This window comes from Python bivittatus, unplaced genomic scaffold (assembly GCF_059951505.1).
Source record: "Python bivittatus isolate LINGU-HERP-01145 unplaced genomic scaffold, Pbiv_v1 ctg000730_np1212, whole genome shotgun sequence".
Taxonomy (NCBI): Eukaryota; Metazoa; Chordata; class Lepidosauria; order Squamata; family Pythonidae; genus Python; species Python bivittatus.
The window spans coordinates 1119313-1138281 of NW_028277109.1; the positions used below are offsets into that span (position 1 = coordinate 1119313).

At 49.0% G+C, this 18969-nt stretch overlaps 1 protein-coding gene across 5 annotated transcripts in view; it reads left to right on the plus strand.

Moving 5' to 3' along the window:
* SHANK3 (SH3 and multiple ankyrin repeat domains 3) overlaps window positions 1–18969 on the plus strand; it is a 317497-nt gene that overhangs the window by 254696 nt on the left and 43832 nt on the right. For all 5 annotated transcript variants that reach the window (XR_015793568.1, XR_015793567.1, XM_088129075.1 and 2 more), the window contains 2 exons: window positions 7459–7583; window positions 18270–18405. Coding sequence is in view for 3 of the 5 variants with exons in the window: in XM_088129075.1 (XP_087985201.1) it covers window positions 7459–7583; window positions 18270–18405 (261 nt within the window). In the remaining 2 variants the exon portion in view is untranslated. The remainder of the gene's footprint in view (window positions 1–7458; window positions 7584–18269; window positions 18406–18969) is intronic.

An 18969-nucleotide genomic window follows, 5' to 3' on the forward strand; every position in this document is an offset into this window, starting at 1 on the left:
GCCTTGACTCTTAGCCGGTGTGTGGAAGATGCCCACATCATTTTCTTAGCCACAGCCCGGGGGGGTGGGGGGGGTTGCCCTGCCCTGCCCTGCCCTGCCCTGCCCTGCCCTTTTCCAGGCAGCTGGGTAGGGGTTGCCCCTTTCTGCCCCATCCTTTTAGAGGCAGCCAGACTCGGGCAGGGTCACTTTGCACTGCTCCAAAAGGAACAAGAGCTTGTCAATTACGCAAGTCATATAAAATGAGACATTAATATAGTTAATGTGACGGCACCTGGGGAAATGCATTCACCAGGCCCATTCATGCACGTGGCATCCACTCTCTCCTTTCATCCGCCATGCTTTAAAATGATCCCCTGAGCAGTAAAGATACACTGGAATCTTTTTACAGCATTGTAAGATCTTCTCCTTTTTACGGTCTTCTTTCCTTCGTGGCTCCCATCTGCAGCCATTGGGGGGCGTGGCTCTGTTCTTGCCTTTTCTGAGGTTAGAGGCAGTTCTGCAAGTTTCTTTCATCGTAGGAAGGGGGCAAGGGAAGTGGGCAACCCTGAACCAAGAGTACCCTGATACTTACAAGTGATGTGGCTTCCCTATCTGATCCTGCCTTGACCTCCTGGCCGCCAGCAAACGGGGAATCACAGAGCCTGCCATACCACGAGATCTGCTGGGTCCTGAGTTGGTCAGAACGGATTCTTGCTCTGGTGCTGAGAGCAAATGAATACAGGAGACTCAGGTGCAGAAGATACAGTTCTTGATCTACGGGCCCCGCCTATTAGTAGAAAGAATGAAGCGACTCAGCTGGTGCCCTTGCCAGTTTTTCTGGAAAGGCCTTTTGCTTACTTATTCCCCACCTGCTTCCAGATAAATTTATCCTCTGTGAAAGCTGAACAGGGAGCCAAGTGGAGCGACTGAAGGAGAGGAGCATCTGGGTGGCAGGAATGGAAAAGGAAGTTGAGTGGAGGCCTTTGGAGAGGGAAGACGCAACGAGGAGGCCGTCAGCAGGAGACACGGCCTTGTGGCAGTTGCCTAGACCGGAGCTGCCCGGGGTGTCATCGAGAGTTGGTGGCTTGCAAAAATAGGAGCCTCGAGTGTGGTTCAGCTTCTTAAAAAGCTAATGCCATTCTAGGCTGCTTTAATAGTAGTACTGTGGTTGGTCCTGTGAGGAGTCCGGTCTCCAGTAGCCACATCCAGTTTTCGGCAACCCGTTTCAAATAGGAGAGGGTCAAGCTGGAGAAGGTCCAGAGGGGAGGAGAGTGACAGGATGCTGAGAGCTCCATAAACACGTCCCGTTGAGGGATATCTGAACAAGTTGGGCTTTAGGGGAGGGAGAGGCAGAGGCGAAACGAAAATTTCAGGATCACGATTTTCAAATATCTGAAGAGCTTTTATGAAGAATAGAATCATTTCCTGCTACTTCAGAGGGCAAGGCTGGAACCTGGGCTTGAAGCGTCACGGGAGCTGATTTCAGCCAAGCGCCACGCTCCTACCACTTAGGGCTCATTCATATCGGTGTGGTTGCAAAGTAATGGAAGGTGCAGTTGGCATCTCCTCACACAGGGAGACTTGGCAAATTAGAATTTGGTCCAAAGGTCGGATGATGCCCCTCACCCTCTTTTGTTGTGGGTTCCTTATATCTAACATTTATGACCTTGGGGAAGACTCTGGGACAAGTGACCTCTCCCCAGTCCCACTTCCCTGGAAAAGGGTGCTCGCCATAGCAGGCCAAGCTGCATAGTGGTTCCTATCCCAGGAACATGCTGTTTCTCAAACACGAAGCCATTTCCTTGCAGCACCCTGATGGGTCTCCAGAGGAGTAAGCCAGGCCGCCAGACCTTGCTTCTCCACAAAGACGAGAGCCAGGGGTACCTCAGCACAGGACCGGTCATTCTGCTAATGCAAATAAGGATTGCAGCAAGGGAACCACAACCCTAAATTTTATAATCATGCCTTGCATCTGGTTCTGTGCAGGTTCATCTTAGGTTGGGTGACCAAGCATCACTAAATATTGCTGCAGTGCATCAGAATGGAGGAATACCTGATTTAATGTAAAGATTTAGCTCACCAGCAGTGAGAATGGTCCACAGAGGCCAAGCACCCTTGGGTGGTTCCAGTGGAGGAAACTCTGGTGCGGAATCAGAGGGAAAGGTGCCAGAGGAGGACCCGTAAGCCTTTCATGGACTTTCAGTGAGTGGGGAGGCCGTGCCAAAAACCATGGACTGGGCCACCTTCCCCACTTCCCCTGGCATTTCATTTGGAGATCCTTTAATGCTCATCCCTTGATATCAGCCATTCTTTCATGCATCCTTGTAAAGTCTAGCCCAAAGACATCTCAAATGGGGGGCTGACACCAATCGCTGGTATGTAGCCTTTCAACCACAGTGGGTCTGGGACATCTTCTTTGAACATTTCATTGCTACTCAGCTGCTGTATCAGCAACACTGGTGTCCTTCCCGGGACTCCAGAAAGGCCCTTGGGGTGAGGATGCCAAAGGCCTCGTTCTTATTTGATGTAATGGTCTGTGAGAAAGTCCTTGGGAGACAGGAGGAAGAGCCGCAGACGAGGCAATGGTCAGTTGAGAGGCAGCTGAGTCTGCAGAAGCAATGGGGGAATGGCAAACCTCTCGGAGGGACCCTCCGTAGTATCTTGGACTGTAAAGGTGAGGGGGGAGAGATGTTCTTTCGGACTTGCAAGATTCTGTTACTGTAACCTTACAGTGAGAACCAGTTTGGTGTCGGGATTAAGGCGTCAGGCTAGAAACTGGGAGATTGTGAGTTCTAGTCCCACATTAGGCACAAAGCCAGCTGGGTGACCGTGGGCCAGCCCCTCTCACTCAGCCTTAGGAAGCAGGCAAGGGCAAACCACTTCCGAAATCTTGCCAAGAAAACTGCAGGGACTTGTCCAGGCAGTCGCCAAAAACAACAACAAAAAAAACCTTACAGTAAACGTAACGTCAGTACTCGTGGTTGGTGCTTCTTGTCTGGACTCCTCGAAGGGCTGACATTTGCTGATGGTCTTCTGTGGGTCACTTCCCAGCTCGCATGATGAAAGCATAACTAGCAGGTTGCTTTTTCCATCTTAAGCTCCTATGGGCCTTTTGACTTAACCGTCACCTATAGACTAGATTGCTCCCCCAAGTCCTGCTACACAGCCTCATCGCGGCAGAGGTGGGGTGGGGATCCAGGGAGGGATGAGCGAAGAACGTCAGGACCACATGCCCGGAGCAGGTATTCCCAGCACAGGGTCTCCCGAGGGGGGAAGGTCATCCCGGCTGCCCAGCTAAAGCAAGCAGGCGCCTATACCGGTCAGTGGTGATGGAGGAAGACGCTGGAGGCAGAGGATCGCTTTAGTGACAGCGGCAAAGGCCCCGATTCATACTGTGCGGGAGAGGGCCATGGTAAACCTCTCCTGTATTTTACCAAGAAAACCACATGGATAGAAAATACAAAATGATTCGATGATACAGTGTCAGACGACGGGCCCCTCAGGTCGGATGGCACTCAACGTGCCACTGAGGAAGAGCTGAGGATCTTTTGGGGTACTGATGGTGTTTATGATGTAGCTAGATTAAAGCCGTCTAGTTGCTGATGCTGCCATACAGGAAAAGAAAATCCGAAGCTGCAAAGGCAGAATTATAGTAAGAACATGGAACGTAAGAAGCATGAACACGGGAAAACTCAACACGGTGCAAGATGAAACGAAACGACTACAAATTGGCATCTTGGGCATCAGCGAATTGAGATGGACTGGGATCGGACACTTTCAGCCAGAAGATCACATTGTTTATTACTCACAGTGTGAAAAACCAAGAAGGAACAGCATTGCTTTTATAGTTAGGAAGGGAATAGCAAGAACAGCACTTGGCTACAATGCAATCAGTGACCGAATATCATTAGACTTTGTGGACAACCCTTTACTATGATGATCATTCAAGTATACGCTCCAACCACCGATGCAGAAGAAGAGGAGGGTGATGACTTCTATGATAAAGTTCAGTTTGAAATCGACAGAACATGCAAGCAAGATGTGCTACTGGTGACTGGAACACCAAAGTTGGCAACATGAAAGAGGAGAGTGTAACTGGATTGTATGGCTTAGGAAACCAACTTGCCATTTTCTGCCACTCCAATGATTTCTTCATAACTAACACTTCCAAACAACAAAAACAACACCTCTATACGTGGTCACCACCAAATGGAGTATATAGAGATCAAATTGATTATATCATTGCTAAAAGGAGGTGGAAGGGCTCAATTATAACATCAAAGACATGGTCAGGTGCTGACTGTGGAACAGATCATGAACTGCTCATGTGCAGGTTCCAAATTAAGCTAAAGAAGAAGAAGAAAGCCAGTCAGTTTCCATGATACGACCTTGAACTTATATATACCCACCATTTTCAAGGGGAACATCAGGAATCACTTTGAAGTCCTAAATCTCATTGACAGAGAACCAGAGGAATTATACAAATGAACTTAAAGAAGTTAAGGAAGAACATGAAAAGAGATTGCCAAGAATGAAGAAACAGAAGAAAGCAAACTGGACATCAGAACAAACTCTGGAAATTGTGGAGAAGAGAAGCCAAAGCCAAGAAAGACAAAAAAGTGTAATGGGATGTGGGAAAGACCTCGGGAGCCAAGAGACGCTGCCTAGGGAGCAGTCTGCAGCTGGGTAGTGGGCGGGGCGAGGGGCGCAGCAGGGGCCCTCCCTAGTTTCTCGGGCTGTAAAGGAGATGGCGGGAGATTGGTACTTGCAGACTCGCAAGATTCTAGTGATGTAGCTTTCCCATAAAGTAGAATTAGCTCATCTGGTTCTGATTCCTATCTGGCCTACCTGGTAAGGCAGACAGAAAGGAACTTAAAGAGTTTCAGAGACCTTTTAGAAGAGACAAGAAGCAGTATTACAGCAACTTCTGTAAAGGCATTGAAGATGGAAAGAAACATGCAAAAAAGACATGCAATTTTAGGCTGCATCAACAGAAGTCTAGTTTCCAAATCATGGGAAGTAATCCTTCCACTATAATTTGATTTTGTCCCAGAGAAAAAGGTCAAGACTCTTCTCTTGTTTCAAAGTGGTACCACCTATCTTGGAGCTATATATCTGATTTTTCATACATAAGTGCAGAACCCTATATTTCAAATCACTGTTGGAAAAGGCCCTGTGTTCAAGTTTATCAAGACCCTTTTGAACTTTGGGCCTGCATTCTGAGGTGTTACCAGTCTCCCTTCCAACTTCTATCTGTACATTTGCTGAGCATCCCTTCTATCCCCTCATCAGAGTTATTTCTAAAAACGTTGAAGAGGTCTGGGACCAGGACAGAGCCCTGAGGGTCCCCACCACCTACCTCTCTCCATGAAGATCCGCTAAGGACCACATGTTGCATACAGTTGTTCAACCAACTGCAAATCCATCTTGCGGTGGGACCATCCATCCCACATTGTTCCAGTTTATCAAGAAGGAGGCTAGATTTGTCTGGCATGAGCTATTTTTAACAAACCTGTGTTGGCTGGATGACCTGGATTCTTTCTAAGTGCTTGCAAACCCACTTGATTATCATTTGTAAGATTTTTCAGGTATTCGCGTCAAGCTGACCTGTCTATAGTTTCCTGGATTCGAGTTTTTTTCCCTTTTTTAAAGACTGGAACCATGTGAGCTCTAAGTTAAGTCTTCTTGCGCTTCCCCTGCACTCTCAGAGTTCTCAAGAATTACAGTTAGTGGTTGTGAGATTGTGTGCGCCAGCTCCTTTCACCTCCTGGGGTGCAATCCATCTGGCCCCCATGGCTTGAATTCATTCCAAGGAGCTGGGGGTTCTCTCGCCACTTCCTTGCCTGTGTGACCTGCGTTTCTCTTCTGCCGCATATAGTGCACCTTCTGACAGGCTGGACCACTTTCTCCTTTTGCAAAAAGACCGATGCAGAAGAGGAACTAAACAGTTCAGCCTTCTCCCTGTGGCCTGTCACCATCTTGCCATCTTCTGCAGCCAGCCGACTGACTGCTTTCTTGACGTTCCTCTTGTTCCGCACACACCCAAAGAACCCCTTTTAGCATTCATGGCGAGACTTACCTCATTCCGAGCCTTAGTTTTGCTAACCCCGTCTGGCATATTCCCTGATATTCTGCTTTCATTATGTGCCCCTCTTTCCGTTTTTTAAACTTTTGTTTCTTAGTTTAGTGGAAAACTCGTGGTGCAGTTCCACCATCTCATCCGTTGACGCCTACTTTTCTTTCTCTTTGGTTGGTTTGTGTTTGGGCCCTAATTGGCTCATTTTTCAGAACTCCCCCCTAACTCTCCTGAACTGTTTTTCCCTTCAGGATTTCCATCTGTGGGATCCTTCTTCCTGGCGACCTGAAGGATCAGAGGCCCCAACTTCATTACTTACCAATGAGTGGAAGCACATATAAGCTTCCAAGATTCCCCTTTGCCTTGCAATAAGTCTAGTAAGGCTCCATGGGAGCCAAGCTTTCTTGGTGGATGGGGGCTTGACAAGGGCCTTTTTCAGTAGACATTTTGGTTTAGTTATTCCCTGATACAGGAGGTTCTGGTATTTGTTGCCTGGAGCAGTTTAACTAAAAGATTCTGGATTTTACTGTGCAAAAGCATATCTTTTTTGTGTGTGGGGGGGAGTTCTAAGTCTCATCCGTTAACCAGCAAACCATTCATGATACGGGAAGCTCTGACAGATGAGTTAGGGGCCCATCAAGGAAAGCCTTGTGGGTGAGACAGTGAATGGGTGCTGCATCAAGGTGATCCAGCTGCCCTCAGCGGGGACGTGGGCAATCTGGAATACGTCTTTCTGCTCCAGCTTCCCATACTTCTGCCCTGACCAGCTACCAAAAGGTGTCATCCTGCTTTGAAGGATATGCAGCACATGACAAGCAGGGTCATGGCTTGGGGCCTCTGGCTTGGCTGTCCTCCCACATTAGCAGGAGAAGTGGGGCTGAAGCAGAAATGGGACAGGTCTGACCATAGGCCTCTAAACTCCTTCCCGTGCCCGTCCTCCTACAGCCCGGCCTGTTATAACCCAAGTTGAATAAAACTTCAGAAAAAGACAGAAGTCGTGAAGGAAGCTGAGTCACCCAGATTCCTCTCCTTAATCTGCCCTTTCCTCTCTTTATATAAGCCTCAAATGCCAATTCCAGGTCCTCCGTGTGTGCCCCGTTCAGAGGCAAATGGTGTCTGTCGTGACATCTGCGGGGCTGGTTCCCCATCTCAGAATCTCCCTGGGAGGGGGGCAGGGCGGTTGCTCACTAGGACCCTGACTTCCTTGGAATCTTAGGGTTACAGCAAGTGAGAATGGTCCACAGAGGCCTGTGGTGATCTGGGCAGCAGGTCCAAGGCAACTGTGGCCCAGCAGTGAGGCAGAAGGGCTGGAACCACCAGCCAAAAGCCTTCTGCTCCACTTCAGCCATGCAAAGAGGCGCTCCCTCATTCTGATCTGGAATTTCTTTTCTTCTTTCTTTCAGCGGAAACTCCCATTGAGGAGTTCACCCCAACGCCAGCTTTCCCGGCACTCCAGTACCTGGAATCGGTGGATGTGGAGGGTGTGGCTTGGCGAGCAGGACTGCGCACAGGAGACTTCCTGATTGAGGTGAGTCCATGGCAGGACCAGGATGAGGCTCTGCTTTCTTCTCCACACTAGATCTGCTCGGCACTGGAGAGGGAGGGGGAGGCTGAAATTCATCTTGTGCAGGGAGCAGAAACCCTCACAACATCGCCTCTCCACACAGCTGTGCACTCAAACTGATACAACACTGCTATGGGGAGACATTTTCCACAGCTGGGAAATGGGCATTAAAGGTTCTATTTTGCAGTTTTAGGTATCAGGTGAGGGGAAAAAATCTGATTACAAGGAAGGCAAATTGAGTCTCATCTATTCAGGCTCTTGTCCAGAGCCACAAACTCTTAGTTGGTTTCTTCTGTTAAAAAAAGGCTGTTGTTTATTGCATCTTCTAAAGGTTGGCCTTTGACAGGTTGTTGTGTGCCCCTAAGCATGCCTGACTATGAACACAGGCAGGGCAGGGGCATCTGTCATGGCAGAAAAGTTCTCAGCTCCTCCTCCATCCTTCCACTGCAGTTGTCATTAGTGGCATCCAAGCCATTTGCTTCCTCTGGGTTAGGGTTATAGTGATATTCAGCCTTTATAGAGCAAATAGCAATGTATTCAAGGCTGAGTAGATAGCAGCAGACAAGGAAAGGAATGTAAATCAAAACAGATTCTCTGGGAAAGAAAGCTTGCCTGGGCAGTTTCGCTTTCAGTAGGGGCATGCAGAAGAAAAGTCAAATCCAGTCCAGAGTTCAGAGAGCAAAGGCAGGTTTGTCGGCCAGTCCAAAGGTCAGGGTTTCAGGAATCACAAGCAGAATCACAGGAACAACATGCCTGAGCAGGAGATCAGACAGTTGTTTCCATCAGAGAAGCATGGATCTTTAATTTAACTCTCTTAGTTACTCACCTGCTTGGCAAGGAGCCTCACTGAATGTCTTTGCTCTGCTCTCCACTCTGCTCATCAAGTCTGAGGGCTTGAAGGCCGTGCCTCATCATCTGGCTGCTCCAGCTGTTGTGATGGTGCCTGTGTTGGATCAGCCTCAGGTGATTGCTGGCTTGGTATCTCCTGAGGCTGACATTCCAGTGGTTCAGCTGGAGCAGCCTCTTCGGAGTCAGAGTCTGTCCTGGGCCATGGCAGGTTTTAAAACTGGAGGAAGAAACATCAATAACCTGTGTTATGTTGATGATACTACCCTGATAGCTGAAAATGCAAAGGATCTGCAGGCTCTAGTAATAAAAGTCAAGGAAAGAAATGGGATTAAAATTAAATATAAAAAAGACCAACTAATGATAACAAGTAGAACAACCAGAACTTAGAATTGACAATGAAGATATCGAAGTGGTGGACAGCTTCTGCCTTTCAGGGTCAACCACCAACAGTAAAGAAAAAGCAGTCAAGAAATATGCTGCAGACTAGCACTCGGTAGAGCAGCCACGAAGGCCTTGGAAAAGATATTCAGATGCCGTGACATGTCTATACCTACAAAGGTCAGAATCGTGCAAGCCATGGGATTCCCTGTGATGCTCTATGGAAACAAAGTTGGACTTTGAAGAAGCAGGATAGGAAGAGCATTGATGCTTTTGAACTTTGGTGTTGGAGAAGACTCCTGAGAATACCGTGGGCAGCCGAGAAAGCAAACCAGTGGATCATGAAACAAATCAACCCAGACTCGAGGCACAAATGACCAGGCTCAGATTATCCTACTTCGGACACATTATGCAAAGATCCAGCTCTCTGGAAAAGGCTCTAATGCTAGGAAAGGTGGAAGGAAAGAGAAGACTATGCCCAGCAGCAAGGTTGATAGACAGTAGCAATGGGGGCACTGTTGGAAGAGCTGAAGAACCAGGTTAGGGACAGGTCATCCTGGAGAAGATCTATTTATGTGGTCACTAAGAGTCAACAAGGACTTGATGGCACATAATCAGTTAAAAGGTTTTCAGACAGGATTGATTTGAAGGATTCCTACGATCTCTAAGATCACTTCCAACTGAAGCAGTCTATGAATCCATGATTGTAACTACAGTGGAACCTCAGTTTACGAACTTAATTTGTTCCATGACTCTGGTCGCACCCCGAATTGGTCGCAACCTGAAGCAAATTTTCCCATAAGGTTCAATGTAATTACCGTTAATCCGTTCTGGCGTGGAGGACAGGGAGACAGCTATTGCTTGGAGGGAGAGTCCCCCTCCCTACGACCACGTGTCGGGCGGAAAATGGCCATGGACCACGTGTCAGGAGCGGAAAAATGGCCACGGACCATGTGTCAGGGGCGGAAAATGGCCGCGGACCACGTGTCAGGGGCGGAAAATGGCCGCGGACCACGTGTCGGGCGGAAAATGGCTGCAGACCACGTGTCAGGGGCGGAAAATGGCTGCAGACCACGTGTCAGGGGCGGGAAAATGGCCGCGGACCACGTGTCGGGCGGAAAAATGGCCGCGGACCATGTCACGGGAGGGAAAATGGCCACATATCCTGTTCGTACCCCGAGGCGGAGTTCGCAAACCGAGGTAAATTTTTGCGGCTGGAGCTGGTCGTAACCCGAAAAGTTCGTTAACAGAGGCGTTCGTAACCCGAGGTACCACTAGTATTCCCAATGGCTGAGTCTTCTGTTAATACTCTGGTCTTGGAGGTATTTTGGGTATTTCGGGAAGCTGATGGCTGCCCCAATCTTGTGCAAGATACACAAACACACACTGTCTCATCAGAGCTGTAACTGGAAGCATTAGCAGGGATCCTCCTTATTCTTCTTGTCTGCACCTCAGGATGGGAGATCAGGGAGAATCAACCAAGTGGCAGTGGGGTACAGGCAGTGCCCCAGGAGGCATCTCTGGTTGGTGTGAAATCATGGAGGAGAGGAAAAGTAGGGTTTCCCAGCAGCTGCAGTGTATAGGACTACATTTGCAGGATGTCCTATCTGGTGCTTCCCCTTCTTCTCTAGAGATGGTTATGCAGTCCTTGCTGCCTGGTCGTAGCGCGTTCTGGACACAGGGCGTGCGGAACTAAGCCAGCCTTCCCAGATATGTGACTCCCCAGCCAGGGCTGGAGGAGACAAGTCTGGAGAAGGCTGACCTAGACATTCTGAAAGGGCGAGTTGATCTTTTGGGTGGGGGCCCTGGAGAAACAGCACCCGCTTCTCCTGGAGTGCTGGATCGCCAACCATAGCCTTTGCAAGCCAGCATCCTGGTGGAAGAGTGGAAAGCTGGCGAGGACAGTTCAGTTTCCACCATCCCCAGCAGATGTTGGGGAAACCTAGGTTAGCTAGATTAAACCTCTTCCAAATCAGACCCTCGGATAAAATTGCTTTTTTTGGAAGCTGCTGTTGCTGCCTTGGTTTTTTTTTTTTCCAATGTGCAAAACCAGTTATTTTTGCAACAGCGCTGAGGGGAAATGACATTCAGCACATTTAACTAACCATTTCTATTTTGAACAAATGTTTCATTTTCTTGACTTGAGAAAAATTAAACTGAGGCATGTCATTAGGAGAAGCTGGCACTGAAGCAAGCAGCTGTGGTTTCCAGCTGCTGCTGCGTGGCAGGCCCTGCTCTCTGCCACTGTCTAGGCCCTTGGCTTTGAGAGGCCACCCGCCCCCGTCAGCCTGGTCAGTGCTGGGCGACCGCGGGGTGAAGTCAGCCTGGTCATCATCAGCTCCTCTTTGGGAGCAGTGCAAGGCTGCCAGCTGTTTTCTTCTTCTGGAAGAAGGTGCATTCAGAGCCGAGGTTCACAGGTCATGCTCCCAAGAGTGCCCAGAAGTCGCACGGCATTGAAACAAGCAAAGCAGAAGCCCCCAAGTTGCTAAGTGCCAGGAGATCAACCGCCCAGAGTCGCTGGGAGTCAGGCAGCATATAAATTTAATAAATTACCATCCTCCTCCTCCTCCTCAACAGTTGTTGTTGTTTAGTCGTTAAGTCGTGTCCGACTCTTCGTGACCCCATGAACCATATTGCGCCAGGCCTTCCTGTCCTTCACCGCCTCCCTGAGTTTGCTCAGTTTCATGCTCATTGCTTCAGTGATGCCATCTAACCATCTCATCCTCTGCCGTCCTCTTCTCCTTTTGCCTTCCATCTTTCCCAGCATCAGGGTCTTTTCCAAAGAGTCCTCTCTTCGCATTAGGTGACCAAGTATCTGAGCTTGAGCTTCATTATCAGTCCTTCCAATGAGCAATCAGGGTTGATTTCCTTTAAGATTGACTGGTTTGACCTCCTAGCAGTCCAGGGGACTCTCAAGAGTCTTCTCCAGCACCACAGTTCAAAGGCATCAATTCTTCGGCGCTCAGCCTTCTTTATGGTCCAGCTCTCACAGCCATACATTACTACCAGAAAAACCATAGCTTTGGCTATGCGGATCTTTGTCGGCAAGGTGACGTCTCTGCTTTTTAATATGCTATCTAGGCTTGCCATGGCTTTCCTCCCAAGGAGCAAGCGTCTTTTAATTTCATGGCTGCAGTCTCCATCTGCGGTGATCTTGGAGCCCAAATAATTGAATTCTGTTACTGCTTCCATTTCTACCCCTTCTATTTGCCAGGAATTGATGGGTCCAGATGCCACGATCTTAGTTTTTTTAATGTTGAGTTTCAAGCCAGCTTTCGCACTCTCCTCTTTCACCCTCATCAAGAGGCTCTTTAGTTCTTCTTCACTTTCTGCCATTAGGGTGGTATCGTCTGCATATCTGAGGTTGTTGATGATTCTCCCTGCAATCTTAATTCCGGCTTGTGATTCTTCCAGCCTGGCAGCCTGGCATTCTTCCAGCCTGGCATTTCTCATGACCTCAACAGTTGGGGGCCCATCAAATGAAAGGATGCCAGCCTATCTTCCTGCTATACACCCAATTCTTCAGGTTAGCACCTTCCCAGCGTACCTCAAACTGGAGTCTAGCTTTCCATTACTTGTGGTCTCCCACTTCCAGGTTAGACGTCAGTTGCAAGAATGCCCAGCATGGTCTCTTGGCCAAGACAGCCAGAACTCTCCTTCACCCTCTGCCATCTGCCTGCCCTCCACCTCGCACAGGACCTTGGGAGCTCTTCTTGTCACCCCTTTGCACCCCTTTGTAGAGCTGACCAGCTGATAGGTCCAGGCTAATGTGGCGGGGAGGGAGGGATGCAGAAGCCTCAAAGGAGTCTTTGGGCTGGCAAAAACTGCCCTTCTGCCCTCGGAAAAATGGTGATGGCAAAATTGGTGAAGCTGGCAAAGTTTATCTCAAAAGAAAGCACCCTTCCCCCCTCCTTTTTTGCTTGGGTTCGGGTGCAAGTTGGGGAATCCTTCCAGTTTACCTGCAACTTAACTCTCCCACGTGATGAGCAGGAGACCAGTAGCGCTCCAGCCTTCAGCTCTGTTTAGAAGTACCTCTTTTAAGAGCACCGGACCGGAATCCACAGAGCCAGCATTTTCCTTAGATTTCTCAGAGGAGATTCAGGGAGTTCTGAAAATCTCCTTCTGAAGGCCCTCTTTCCACCAGAGCCTGCGCTGTGGATGCCAAAATCTGGACTTGTCTCACCTGTAAGGCCTCCCTTCAGCCAAAGCTGCAGTTCACAGGCAAGGACCACTGATCTTTTCAAAGTGGCACCAGAGATGTGGCAGATTAAGGACCAAACATGAGCTGGTTAAGAAATAAGCTGTTTTGCAAGAAGAAAAAAGAAACAGGGAAACCGATTTCGCTTTTTAAAATTATGCTGGGAGCTTTCCGCATTCCACCAAGCTCCATAGGCCAGCAGATTGCAGCCAATAAAGGCCACTCTCTTCGCAGAACTCCAGGGCCAATGTCCTCTCAGGGCTGTGGACAGTTTCAGCTTCATTGCTGCCTTCTTATGGTGGCTGTCAGGGCGTCATAAGCCCCAGCACCGTCTCTCTGCTGGGGGAAAGACCCGGGTCTGTCCAGCTGAAGCGCCGAAGCCGCTGTTCCAGGCCGTAGGTAGCCAACTGCACATCCGCAGCACCTCTGTTACGGACTATGTTTATGACTCCCAGCCCCCAGGCTCCTGTTGAGCAGTGCCCCCAAGGGCTCCGTAGGGCAAGGGGGACACACCATTGGGACAGCATCTCTCCCAGGAGCCAGAGATCCTGTCACTACGTCCTCAGCTTTGTGGGACCCCCACAGGTATTGCCAACATGTTACGGTGGCACCTCCGTCTCAAGTAAATCATTTGAGCTTCCTTCCACAAGAGAAATGCAAGATGGAGACGAGGCCTGCTGAGCGTCGCAGGCAGATGGTACCGAGCCGCTGGAGGGTAAAATAAGTCCAAACAAAAAATGACAACTTAATGAAAGCTGCCCCTGTAGTTACCCCGCGGCCGCTGAGCAAAGCCCGTGTGCGCGGGTCTTCTCCCAGATGCAGGGAAGGAGATTGGCCAGCCGAGGAAAGGCCGGCCGGCCCTGGGTCCATGTTGCAGGGAGCCCTGCGCGTGACAGCTGGGCTCCGTGGCGGACAGGGCGCAGCTCCCTGCCAGGGCAGGTCCAAAACCCGGAAGGGGCATGGTGGAGGGATCGCTGGGCAGAGCACTTGCAGCAGGCCAGCACTCCGAGGAGTTCCCGATTCAGGGGGCCGATTCTGCCCTGGGAATCTGTCTCTGTGCCCACTGCTCCCCACCTGCTCCCCTGATCTGGCAGACAGGCTCAGCTGCCCAAGCATCGGCTGCTCCTGGAGCAACCGGGGGAGCCGCGTCCTGAGCCCTCTTCCTTGTTGCCCAGGTTCTCTGTCCCCCCTTCCCCCTGGCCCAGGTCCGTCCAAAAAGGGAGGGAGGCTTGGTCCACAGGGGCCTCGGCTTGCTTGCTGGAGGCATCACCCGCTCTCTGCTCTTCAGGAGCCACTGACTGGTTTTAGCCTCTGTGTGTAGCCACCAGCCATCATCTGGGTGAGCGGGACTGTGCTGTCCTCTTCCACCTGAGGGAAAATCTTGATTCTAGGATTAGATCCTGTTCTGAAATGGCATTTTGGGTCAGGTTGCCATGCTGATCCTTGTCCTTCTCCACATGCATCTTGTTTCTTCAGTAAATCATTGATCACTTCCTCCTCCTCCTCCTCCCCCTCCTCCTCCTCATTTCCCCTCTGCATCGAATCATTGACTAATATTCTTTGAAAACACAGTTCTCTTTATGAATGTGGAGTCTGTGAGTCAGAGACTGATTACTGGCCTCTAATTTGGAGGCCTTTACCCACAAAGGCACTTGAAGTCTCTCCACTGAAGCACTTTCTCCCCCAACAATGACAAATTCAGGTGAAGCCTTCAAAAGGAGTCTCACGGGAATGACATACTAGAAGCCCACGAGGAAACATCAGGGAGGACCATATTTATGGTGGCATGAGGTTTCATGAGCTACAGTTTGCTTCCTAAGGTCAGTGGAGGAGAGCTGAGAGAGAAGTATTACAGTACCTGTGCCCCCATGGCTGGAACTGGGGAGATAAGCTGGTAGGAAGAATTACAGGATCCTTGCATGGGTGGCCGATTAGCACAGGAAGTATGGTAAAGCCCTGTGAATTCTCAGTGTGAATTCTGAGAATTAAACCTAATAAATTCCAACTTTGTGATGAAATTAGTCTTTGTAGTAACTCTTCTGTTCAGCAACAAGGTCCGTGGCATAATGTCCTGGATGCTGAAGTGTTCCCCCACTGGATTTGGCTGTTGCCATGTCTAATGTCAGATTTGTTTCCATTTCTCCTACACAAGGACTGGCCAGGTGGACTTCTCTTGGTTAAGGATGCAACCTTCCCCCCCAGAGATGCAGAATCCTCAGCTGTTGTGGGGGTCTGTCCTGTAATGGTGTTGCCAGAGGAAAGTGGGTCAGAGTTGACATCTGATTTTGCCATAGCTTTGGGTGTGTTTTTGGCATTGCTGTGATATAGCTTATCACTGACACTTTCTCTTCTGAGGCAGACCGTCCAGATCTTTTCCTAATCGCCGGTAAGGCCTGGCCAGAATTGTCTTGCTGCCTAAGGTGGAACAGGAAATAGTACCTCTCTGCAGTCCACGGACCTGAGCTGAGACAATCAATCCCACTGTGAGCGAGATAGAAGGATACGCAGACATGTCATCTTCTGCCTTCTGAGACACTTCAGATCAGCAGGTTGAGGCAATTGTCTCATCCTGTCGCGTGCTCTCTCCAGCCCTGGAGGTTGAAATTTTCCACAACTTACTTGTAGTTTGACAAACGACTTTGTAGGAGTGACTTTAAAGTAAGAAAGGTCATTCCATATATGTTTTTCTGCATAAGATTTATTATGTCCCTGGGGCCTGTAGGATGAGAGCCTGAATTTTGCCTGGTCCATTTCAGGTTTCTTGGATTCCAACTTAGGTCAGTGATACCCAAAGTCATGAAAATTTTACTCCAACAAATCTGGAGAACAGCAGCTGGGATAGGACCCTGTGGCGGATGTCTTGGAGGGAAAGGGGATTTAAGAGATACTACTTGAGCCTTGAACTTGGGGTGCGCCTTCAGGGCTCCTTTATGATCCTTTTTAAAGGGGGGCTTTGTCTTTGCTGTGAAGAGACTGAGATGTGGGATGAAAGCTTCCCTCAGCAATGCAGAACTCCAGTCAGGCATTTTGGAAAATTGCTCCCAGTTTCCCCCAGAGGCCCATATTCTAGAGTTTGTCCTCATTACGCAAGAAGTCAGCCCTTGAATAGAAGGAACACTGTTATGGTCATCCTGTACAGAGGGTAAGGCATGTCCCGGTGGGGTGGGCATGGAGGGAAGTATTTCATGCAACTAATTGAACAGCAGAAATGTACCAGACAGAGGAACCCATCGGGGATCCCTTGCTGAGGTTGGGATCTACTAAATTTTCCTAATTGGATTAAACATCCCACCGGATGGGCATGTTCCAGTGTCATCTGGTGGGACCTAGGAGATGTGCTTTCTCTGTCGCAGCACCTACCCTATAGAACAGCCTCCCCCCAAGATCTGGAGGGCCCCAATTCTCTTGGCCTTTGGGACAAGACCGGGCTCTTCCCCCAGGCGCTGAGCTGGGGTTTTTGTCGATCCCAATAGAGGTCCAGTTGTGTTGGGCATTTGCTATGTGCTACATTAATTTTCTATGTTGTTGTTTTTAATTTTTTTTTGTATTTCTGTTTTGAAGGGGGGTTATGTGTTTTGTGGATTGTTGTTAGATGCTCAGGGTTATATACTGAAGATGAGTAGCCATATAAAATTTCTAAATAAACAAACATCTGCCCTCATGGTAGAAAGCAGGCGCAACTATCGAGGGCAGACAATATCCATCAGGCCACAGATAGGATCGTGGCGGGTTCTTCTGAGCAATGAACTAAGGAATTATTGGCTCACTAGTGAGGTGGTCAGAATGCTTCATTGGTGGAACTTCTGAACCATCTAGAGAATATTCCTCCCCTAACCTTCCATTACTCTGGTCTACTTTCTTCCCACAAAATATCTCCTGAAGAGCGAAGGACAGAATTGCTGTCCATCTTATTAACAACAACACTGAAGCTGTTGACCTAGAAGTGTAGGAAGGGATCTTCTGGTTCCCTTCCATGCCTTCTAGTAGTTCTCCAAGGCTTTCATCATTTGCCTGCCAAGAGGAGGTTCCACCACGGTGCACACTTGAAGCTGCAGCTGGGGCTGGATGTCAGAGAAGAGGGTGAGAAGGATGCAGTCTTTGTAAATCCTGATACGGAATTGACCTCCTCCTTAGCTCCTAAGCTAGTGTGTGGTTTAAAGTGTGCATTTTGTATGGTTACAATTTTGAAATTCCATTCTGGTCTCTCAGTCCCATCTCAGAAACATAAAGGTTTAGAAATGCATGTTGTAAAATAATTTTACAAATTATACTATCTGTAAAACATGAGGTTGCGGGGAGTAAAGTGGTGGGGACACTGGGGGTTGCATGATGGAAAAATTCAATAAATGTTTGTAAGACAATTAGTTTTGAGCATGAATAAACAAATTGATGCAGATTAAGTTGATGGAAAAGGACTACAGCGAGCATCACAATAATGCCCAGTTGATTATGATTACGTGCTATCAAGCCAACTCTTTGTGACCACACAGATTTTCTCCAGGAGATACCCAATTACAAGAGTCCCTATTTTTCCTGGAGTTTGGCTTCAGAACTGTAGGTGCTGACCTTGGAGCCTGCACTATGGTTTCTGTGGGTTCTGCCTCTCTCCATGGCAGAAAACGGGGCTGCTAGTTTGCAGCAGCCAGGAGGGTGCAGGTGGCACGCTCTGCCCCGCTATCCGTCCCAACCAAGCCATCCGTCCACCCTGTTGCTGAAAATAAATCATGAGACTGAACTGTCAACATCTTTCTTTTTCTTTCCCTTTTGCCTTTTTTCCTTTTTTTGCACATCATAAAAACTTAAATAACTGTATATAAATAAGTCATTAATTCAACTAAGAGAAAACAAAAGTTGAGATGTTTTCAGTTGCTTGAAATGATAAGATGGCCTCAAACATTTTGGAAATGCTTGAATTCTTTTTTCCAGTTATTGAACTGAGATGGTGCAACATTGAATCACTTCCTGTTATTTCTTGTAATGTTTGCGAAAGGTTATTTGGGCTATTTTGGTATTAAATATTCTTTGCTAAAGTTTTTCAATGACTGAAAACAAACCAGAACAGTGTACCTGCCTGTGGGGGGCAGCCAGCTGTTGTGGCCAGCTGTTGCCTGCAGGGAGTGGAGGGAGTCATGGGATCACGCGGGGGGGAGCTTTCCCTCTGCTCATGACGGAGCCACCCTAATAGTGCCATTCCTCTGCTCATCGCTCCTCTCCTTGCTGCACAGGTGAACGGCGTGAACGTGGTGAAGGTGGGGCACAAGCAGGTGGTCTCACTCATCCGCCAGGGGGGGAACCATCTGGTGATGAAAGTGGTCTCTGTCAGTCGCAAGCCAGAGTCTGAAGACGTGGTTCGGAAGAAAGGTGAGTGCAGAGCAGACCCCGCCTCTTTAGTTCAAGTCTCCGTCAAGGGTCTCCGCTGCTCTCATGTGCTTGGAAGAGTGGGGCTCGGCCTCCCTCGCTGTGGCCGCCTCTTCATAGCCTGGCTGTCATTCCCCTCTCTCTGGGACAGGCACGTTTGCCACTGCCCATTGCTTCCCATGCCCCCTACCCCCTCCCCAGCTTCCATTCTCTTTTCTTCTCCAGTCTGGCACTCACTACTCCAGGCCCTCCGTGCATGAAGCAGTGCCCTTGTGGAATATTGGGCACTAAGAACTGATCCTTGCCACATGGTGTAGCCCAAAGGTAGATAACTGCTAGTGCACATTTGCTGCGGAGAGATGCTGTGGGGTAGAGCTCCATCAAGAGAGCAGGGTCCTGCAACCATGGCCGAGAGAGCCAAGAGGTGAGAAATGCTGCCTTGGCCCGCCTACCCAGGTTTATCTCCACTGGTGGAGAGGCAACACAAGCCCTCTGGGTCAAGAATGAATTGCCCCATAGCAAAACTAAACACTTGGTGCTCAAGACCAAGAGAGGTTCCACCTTGAA